This window comes from Cajanus cajan, chromosome 1 (genome assembly GCF_000230855.2).
Source record: "Cajanus cajan strain Asha chromosome 1, NIPB_CcT2T_4, whole genome shotgun sequence".
NCBI lineage: Eukaryota > Viridiplantae > Streptophyta > Magnoliopsida > Fabales > Fabaceae > Cajanus > Cajanus cajan.
Window position 1 is genome coordinate 68561697 of NC_138517.1, and position 9030 is coordinate 68570726.

The 9030-nt window shown below is 33.7% G+C and overlaps 1 protein-coding gene across 4 annotated transcripts; it reads left to right on the forward strand.

The window, feature by feature from the left end:
• Nucleotides 1-230: 230 nt before the first annotated feature.
• On the forward strand, nt 231-8573 carry LOC109814628 (aspartokinase 2, chloroplastic). Of its 4 annotated transcripts, none has more exons than XM_020379098.3 (14): nt 231-399; nt 573-1053; nt 1152-1234; nt 1630-1670; nt 2743-2897; nt 3067-3216; nt 3339-3434; nt 3516-3632; nt 5765-5884; nt 5978-6070; nt 6155-6277; nt 6704-6823; nt 7156-7218; nt 8131-8573. In XM_020379098.3, exons 2-14 carry the CDS (start codon nt 658-660, stop codon nt 8260-8262), a joined length of 1689 nt encoding a protein of 562 aa, XP_020234687.1. In that variant the 5' UTR covers nt 231-399; nt 573-657; the 3' UTR covers nt 8263-8573. The 4 variants fall into 4 exon arrangements, with proteins under 4 accessions (XP_020234687.1, XP_020234689.1, XP_020234688.1 ...); XM_020379100.3 differs by having other exon boundaries at nt 6155-6271; XM_020379099.3 differs by having other exon boundaries at nt 232-399; nt 6707-6823.
• Nucleotides 8574-9030: the final 457 nt, after the last annotated feature.

The following is a 9030-nucleotide window of genomic DNA, read 5'->3' on the forward strand; positions in this document are numbered from 1 at the left end:
ATTTATTAAAAAGTAAAAATAAAAAAGATGATTACTAAAGTATATCTCTTTTATAATAGATATAGATATAAATAAAGAATAAAGATTTATCGGTGTTGCATGATTAAAGTATCAGTTACTTTAAAGTAGTATTTTTCAATAAATTTTAATAATTGTGAACATGTGAAAAAAACCACTTAAAATAACATTTTGTCGTATACACAAAACACGTCCATAAACACAAGTTGGACATTTCCTTTGTGGGGTGAGTGAGTGAGAAGACACAAATAAAAGAAGAGTGCCGCCACCGTTGCCCCACACCTTCTTTCCTTTGCATTTTCCTTTCCCATTCTCATTTTCATTCCTAAAACCCCTTCATTCACTATTGCATTTTCAGCTTCCATACCTCTTTCTCACAAGGTTTTTTTCTTTTTCTATTTTCATTCACAATTTTGCTTTCATTCTTGTCACGTTTTCCGGGTACCAAGTGTCACTAATAAAAATCCAAATTTTCAACCATGATTTTGTTAACTCGCAATTCACTTTGATTCTGTGAGGGAAATGGAGTAAAGGGTGTTTTCTTTTTTGTGCAGATCGAGCTTTGGGGAAGCTGAGACATCGTTTGAGTGATAACCCTTTTGCAGATCCCTCAAGGATTGTGTCATTTGTCGAAATAACATGGTTGGAACAAGCATGGCGAGCATGTTGCAGCTTAATGGGGTTCAAGGGAGTCATGGTGTAGCTCTGAGGCGGAGCTTGGTGCATTGGAGAACTCAAAGGGGGTTTTCAGCATTTGCTGCTCCTGTTTGTGGAAGGAGGGTTTGGAGCAACAAGGTGGCATTCGGTGTGACATGCAAGGCCTCAACAAGTGATTTGGTTGAGAAGAGTGTGGCTGAGAATGGGAAGGTGAGTGAGGGTGAAACCAGTTTCACTTGTGTCATGAAGTTTGGTGGCTCCTCAGTGGCTTCTGCTGAGAGGATGAGAGAGGTTGCAAGTCTTATATTGAGTTTTCCAGAGGAGATGCCTATAGTTGTTCTCTCTGCTATGGGAAAGACAACAAACAAGCTTTTGCTGGTAATTTTTTTTTTTTTTTCATTTTGGTTTTCCACTTCTTGATTTTGTGCTGGTCAAGGACTGTTGTTGAGTAAAAGGGCTGGTTTCTGTCTTGTTAGGCTGGAGAGAAAGCTGTGAGTTGTGGTGTAATAAATGTGTCGAGTATTGAGGAGCTTTGCTTTATAAAAGATCTGCATCTAAGGCAAGGGCAAAGAGTTTTCTGTTTTTGCTTTTCCTAGTATGGGCCTGTCTCGGTAACCTTCTCTAAAATACTCTTCTAGGAGAGAAAAATGGAAAGGAAAAATGAATTGAGCTTTTCATAAGCTAAAATTAGTTTATACATATGTTAATTTGTAGAAGTTCTCTTCTTCTGTTAGCTTCTCTAAAATCTTATTTTTAACTTTTTGCTGTAGTTAATTTCATATTATGGAGAAGCTCATTTTCATTTTCCTTCTTATTTTTTCTTCTAGAAGTGCTTTTGGAGAGATTTATCTAAATTTGCCCTAAGAAAATATTTGATGAAAGAAAAACCACTTTATTCTTTTTACCCCAAAAGAAATGTTACTTTCTGATTGGATGTTCTTATCTGCCTCTCAGGACTGTGGATGAGCTTGGAGTGGACAAATCTGTTATTGCAAGTAAGTTGTTTGGTTCACAATACATCATTTGATGGTTATATTGGAGCATTGGAATATTTATTTTTAGATCAAAAAGGCCTTGTCGGATAACTTCACCTGACTATTTCTGTGTATTCATTTGTGTGTAGCAATAGCACCAATGGGCTTATGGCTGTGGAACATGCATTTAGTTGATTTGTTCTATTTATGATACCTGTTTGCGTTACTGTTTGACTCTGTAATTAGTAATTTTGTCTTATGTTGTGAATTATGATTACGATATCAACATTCAAGTCTATTTTATACAAACATATCCTGAGGAAGTTTGTGAGTTGTGTTTCTCTGGTCTTATATTATTGATCACCTTGACATTAAATATGCCAATCCAGTCTGGATGTTTATGGTTTATCAGTTTGAATTAACAATTTTTTGGTGCAGCGGAAGAATGAAACACTTTGACACACAAACCAAGTTGACTTTGATGATAAATCAGAGAAATAATATTCAGATACTGCTAACAATCAAGAATCAAATTTAAATAAAGTGCATAAGAAAAAGAAAACTGAACAAGATAGAATAGAAGCTAATTATCTCATAACAAACTATTAATTAATTATCACAGATGCGCCAATACATCATAGGAATAGAACTACTTATGTTTAATGTGGAACAAATCAACTATTAACTTAAAGATTACAACAATATGAATTTACTATTTATTGACTTATGTGGATTACAGTCTGATTAGATTTTGTCATTAACTCGTGCACGATTATGAAGTAAATGAATTTTTTAATTGGTATGAGAATAATATTATAAGAGTATGTGAGAATCCATCTGTCTTTATATATTTCTCAAATAAATAAAAAAGCTAAGATTCTGTCATAGATTTTGTTTATAATGGTAACAATTACCATGGATTTTCTTTTATAAATTCATAGTTGCTGTAAGTTTTTCATTTTATTTTATCACATCATCAACTAAACAAGTTCTATCATATTCCTTCTCTTCTCAGTATGGTTGTTTTCTAATTATCAAATGTTTGAACTCATTTTTGTGGGTGAAATCCTGTTGCATGTGGAAACATTTCCAGAGCATCTAGAAGAATTGGAGCAACTTCTGAAGGGGATAGCTATGATGAAAGAATTGACTAAAAGGACTCAGGACTATTTAGTCTCCTTTGGAGAATGCATGTCGACTAGGATCTTTGCTGCATATCTTAATAAAATAGGTGTCAAGGCCCGCCAAGTATGTGTTGCTATTTTCTTATTAATACATATGATATTGTAACTAAAAGGTCGTTACTTGTTAGTACTTTTATTGCTTATCATGATAGCCCAAATCAGTGCAAGATCTTCAGATTTTTATTTGTTGTCTTTGATCATAGTGATTTATTGCTAATTTAATTGTTGGACAGTACGATGCATTTGAGATTGGTTTTATAACTACTGATGACTTCACAAATGCTGACATTTTGGAAGCAACTTATCCGGCTGTTGCAAAGAGATTGCATGGTGATTGGGTATCCGATCCTGCAATTGCAATAGTTACAGGCTTCCTTGGAAAGGTATTTATGATGTCATGTTTTTTCAATGCTTCTGTTCATTTCATTTCTTCTCCAGGATTTTGTGTTACTAAAATGCAAATTCTCTAATTAGAAAAACTTTGGGATTGTTTTTCTTCTTGAAGGCCAGAAAATCTTGTGCAGTGACAACACTGGGAAGAGGGGGCAGTGATTTGACAGCTACAACAATTGGGAAAGCACTAGGATTGCCTGAGATCCAGGTTTGTACATTGGTGCATAAAAACACATGTATGTCAAAATGGAGATGACAAGAAAACAATTAATTTCAATCACTTAAACAGGTATGGAAGGATGTTGATGGTGTCCTAACCTGTGATCCAAATATATATCCAAAAGCAGAACCTGTTCCTTATTTGACATTTGATGAGGCTGCTGAACTAGCCTACTTTGGTGCTCAGGTATCATTACATTCACTTATCCAATTCTTTTGACAATATTTATAGTTTGAAAGAAAAATGTAGTTTCTTGATGAAATATCTCATAATATCAATATTATATCTTGGAATATTTTAGAGTATCTTAGAAATTATCTCTTAGAATTAGATTCAATGTTTTGCATAGTTGTGATTATTAGTATAAGGAAAATGTTAACCAGTGCCCTTAGTAAACTGGATAAGGAATAAAAAATAGAAAGTTTCCATTATAAAGTGTGTTTGGACAATTTTCTGTGTAACTTTATTTTAGTTTTCAATGTAAACTTTTTGCGAATTGATTCCTTAACCAATGCTACCCTTAGTATAAATAGGGGTGTGTGCTTTGGGTTTTATCATCACATAACATCTTATTGTAAAACATCACAGTACACAAATAAATATTATTCTATCTCTATTCTCCCCCTCTATGCCTAAAACCCCACAATTCCAACAATTCTAGTTCTAGCTAGTTTTCTTGGTTCTGCTTCATGCCTTATCATTTACTTTATAAATGTTGTGGTTTTATACTTCTGTTGATTTTCTTTCTGTATGAAAGAAAAAGAATTATTATAGAAAGAGAAAAAAGTACAACTGTACAACGATGCAGTCCAATAAAGCGTCCTTCAAAATTGAGAAACTTAAAAACAGAGCCTACGAGGGTAAACAAATGCAACATCAATAAAAAAATCTGTTAAACCATGTGAGAATACAGGAGAGAAGCCACAAACAACATGCCATCTTCCTAAACAGAACAGACCTTGCAGATAATTCCTGTATGCCTACCATACTAGAGAACGGCAACAGTACAGGGACAAAATTCTAAGAATCTTTATTGTTACCAAAATCATTAGATGTATTACAAGAAATTGCTCTAACGTGTAGACACCCAATTTTCCCTGAACAAGTTGATCTAAAAGTAAAGTAATTCACAACAATATAAAAATAATGAGTAATGTTTTGGAGCTGCACTTGCACATAACATCCATAATGAAGAAATACCTGAGGCTGTGCAAATGTGCAACTTATCATTTAAATTAATATAAATATATGCCACAAAACTGATTTAGAAAATTCGGGACCATCAAGCTTCTGAAACTGGTTTTGCATGTTTTACTGAAGTTTTAATACTGTGAGTCACACAACACACATCTGAACATAATGCTTAGAAGCTTATTACATTCTTATTTAAACAAATGCTAACATAAGAAAGTAGAAACATTAAATAATAAAACTTATGTGCAATAACAACATGATATTATTTTACTAGGCATTATAGACCAAAATAAGATTTAACTGTTGGGGGATTGGGGCGGGAGGAGGGGGGGGGAGTTCCAAATTCAAATTCCATAGCAAATTGGCAGGGAAAAAGATTGGTTGATGAGAAACTTATTCATTTTTAAGGAGTTTAAGGTATGCATCATCACAATTTTTGTTCTCGTCTCAACTCAACGTACAGATGAATGATAAAAGAACTAAAATTTCTTTATCATTGAAATAGTAGAAGCAAGGAGACAATGTTCCACATGAAGTGTTAAAATTGGAAATGGAGAAATATGTGCATTGAATAGGCTGTGGATATAGTAGAAGCTGTATACGAAGGACTTCACCTTCCCAATTGTACTACTGAAAACTAATAGAAAACTTTGTATTCGAATTGGACCAAAGGGATATATACCAGAATAGAGAGATGAGTTTCCGAGGGTTAACGAGTGATATTGACATTATCGTTATTCATTAGTCATCATGCCATTCTATCTGCATGGGATTAAATGCCTCATTCCCAGAAAATTGTTGAATTAGCATCTCTGTTCCTAATTGAATGCTTTTGCATGCCTTGTTTACTGCTTATTTTGTATAGAATGGTTAACATGAAAACATTTTTTTGGTCACTTACTAGGCACTCCAAGTAATCGGACATTTGTTCTGTTAATAAGGTTATATATTTGTTTGTGTTTATTACCTAATTTATTACTGAGTCTAATAAAGAAAAAGGTCTTATTGCTTATCACCTTACAGCTGTTTGAGGAGTATGATGTGTATCCAATGATTGTGTCTTGGGATATCTAAATAATCCCATTAAAGGCGAATCTAAATCTTTCATATCTCTGATTTCTCAGGTTCTGCATCCACAGTCTATGAGGCCTGCAAGAGAAAGTGATATTCCTGTTAGGGTTAAAAATTCTTACAACCCTAAAGCTCCAGGTACACTCATCACCAAGGCAAGAGATATGAGCAAGGTTTGTAGAATTTAGTTTTGACATAAATAGTAAATCCCATTTTCTCAAAGAAGACTAAAACAGTGTTTATAAGTTTTCCTTTTTCACCTGCAGGCAGTATTAACAAGCATTGTTTTGAAACGTAATGTGACCATGTTAGATATAGTGAGCACTCGCATGCTTGGTCAGTATGGTTTTCTTGCTAAGGTGAGAACTAATGCCTATTAGACCTGTTGTTCGAGTGGTTGAAGTTGAATCCCTTCTAGTTTTCATACCTCCACATGTATACAGGTGTTTTCAATCTTTGAAGAGTTAGGCATATCGGTTGATGTTGTTGCTACGAGTGAAGTAAGTGTTTCCTTGACATTGGATCCATCAAAGCTATGGAGCAGAGAGCTAATTCAACAGGCAAGTGTAAGACATTTGTATTATTTTGGTTAGTTTGTTAACGAGTGATGATATTTTTGCGGTGTTCTAATTTCCTTTCTTCTAGTGTCCCTGATGATCTTGTTAGATGGTGTCTATTTGGTTGGATATCATATCACCTAGTTTTAGACTTAGGCTGTTTGCTTAAGTTTCTCAAAAAGCACTTCTAGGAAAGAAAAAATTAGATGGTAAAGCAAAGTAAGATTCTTTATAAGGTAAAACTAATTTATGCACAGGTTAAAAATAAGATTTTGAAGAAGCTAATATGGGAGGGCTTCTATAAAATTGCTTATGCATAAGCTAATTTTAATTTCTGAAAAAGTTTACCCAAATAGACTTTTAAATAAACTAATGTTTGCTAAATGAACTTGTAAGTCATAATGTGCGTATTGGCAATCATCCTCTATTTTTTAGCAGGAACTTGATCATGTTGTCGAAGAACTCGAGAAAATTGCTGTGGTGAATCTTCTACAGAATAGATCCATCATCTCTCTCATTGGAAATGTTCAGAGATCATCACTAATATTGGAGAAGGTTCCGTATCATGGTCACTTTATTAAATTAGTTCCTATCCCAAGTTTCACTTTTTTATAAAGATTTAATTGTTTGTTTTTACAAATTTATAATATTACTATCTGGACATTTTCCCCCTTTTGCTGTGCGTGGGGACTGGGGATATCATTTTATTTTCCTGGAAAGCCTTGGGGGCATTTCTGATCTTGGAATAAAAAACACATGCTTTATAATGTGTTTTTAGGCGCAAATTAATTCATGTCCGCATGCAAGATTATGTTCTGCAATTAGACTTTTGTTTAGCTCCTTCTGTTGGTGACATTAGGAAATCACTGATTGACATTCTGTTGCAGGCTTTTCGAGTTCTTCGAACACTTGGTGTCACTGTGCAAATGATCTCTCAAGGTGCATCTAAGGTATCCACCTAATCCACTTTATATTATCATTCATTACATTAGCCATTAGGAATCATAGCTTTTTTTATCCCCACGCACGGCAAAGGCTTGCACCAATTGTTATTATGTGCACTTGGCATGCGCTAATGATTCCAAACTCAAGGTACCTTGGAATATATGAGTGTTATATTCACGAGAAGCGTGCTTATTGTGCATAAACATACTTATAATGTGTGTGTGGGGGGGTGGGGGGAGGGGGGTATGATCAAGCATAATTTTTGCATTTTTCATATTTGGAAAAGCCTAAGTTTTATCTATCTTAGATCATTAAAAAAGGTCACCCACCATTTATTCATGCATCAAATTTAATAATGTTAGACATGTGGGGATGCATTGAGATAATTCTAAGTCTCACATTGACTAAAAATAAAGTTAACAAATAGTATATAAGTAGAATACAATTCTCGTTTTACAAACCGGTTTAGTTAGGCTCAAACTTACATTCTAAGCCAATAGTGGTGGGTGTGACTCGTGTGAGGGAGTATATTCGAAAAAATCTAAATTCTGCTTATCCTCAACTATTAAAAAGAGTCATCTACCATTTACCCACGCATAAAGTATAATAGTGTTGAGCGTGAGGATGTATTAGAATAAACACAAGTCACACATCGACTAGAGATGAGGCTAACAATGTATATATAAATGGGGAACAACTCTCACCTGGGTTGAGTTAGTCCCAAATCTCCATTCTAATAATTCATACATAAAATTTCCCCATCCATGACCCCACACTTCAAAAATTATCTCGGCTTTGTAAACTTGTTTGTCATATTCTAGCTGAGTATTCTAAAGTAGAGGCATTCACATTCAAGTCAAGACCCTGTAATGGTTTCATTTACATGTATTAAATGTTTCTGTTTTGTTTTGTGGCAGGTGAACATCTCATTGGTTGTAAATGACAGTGAAGCTGAGCAGTGTGTGAGGGCTCTCCACTCAGCCTTCTTTGAGAGTGAGATCTCAGAGTTAGAGAAAGATTACAAAAGTAGGAATGGTTCTGTTGCTTAATTGTCTTAGGGGACAGTAGAGTGTGTCAATTCTTTGTCCTAAAGATATGTATCCCAATCTTATATGCTAATGTCAACCAAGCATTTTTGAATCCTCCTAGCCTTGGCTATTGTGATGTACTAGAGTAATGTATTTTACTTGAAGATAGATGTTAGTTAGGAGGAATGGCAAAGCATTAGTGTATAACTAGTCTCGGTATTACTAGTATAACCCCTAGTATTCTTTTGTAGCTGCTTCCAAAGGGTTAATAACCAGCTGCAAAGCGATTATTGTTGACTATATTATTTGAAATCATGATCTTTTTGCCTCAATTTATTTGTCGTATCAATTTCCAATATAGAATAATGCTCTTTGACAACAATACTTGTTTTTTTCACCAGCCGTTAGGTAGATAATAAAAAAGAATTAATTAATACTTATATTCTAAAATGACAATTGAATGATATTTTAATAGTGATTGGTAAGGAATTTGCAGAACTTATAAACTTTTTTGCTCAATTTATAAGTTTTTGTTTTGGCTAAAATATGTTTTTTTGGTACGTGAATTGAAGTAGCTTATAAGTTTAGTTTTTTTTTAATATTATTATTAATTTACTTGAAATTATTATTTTTACCTTTTTCAATTTAGAAGTAATTTTATCCATATGTTAAATGTCATTTTATATTAATAAGCTACTTTATCAATTAATTTTATTTAACATTTTTAATTTAGCCAACTAAAGTTTTCAGCTTTTTAACTCCTAGATTATAATTTATAAGTTTGTAACT

Coding starts and splice junctions, on each gene's coding strand:
- LOC109814628 (XM_020379098.3), top strand. CDS start 658: ATGGTTGGAACAAGCATGGCGAGCATGTTGCAGCTTAATGGGGTTCAA. Junction 1,671..2,742: donor GGACAAATCTGTTATTGCAA/GTAAGTTGTTTG, acceptor AAACATTTCCAG/AGCATCTAGAAGAATTGGAG. Junction 6,278..6,703: donor AGCTAATTCAACAGGCAAGT/GTAAGACATTTG, acceptor TCTATTTTTTAG/CAGGAACTTGATCATGTTGT.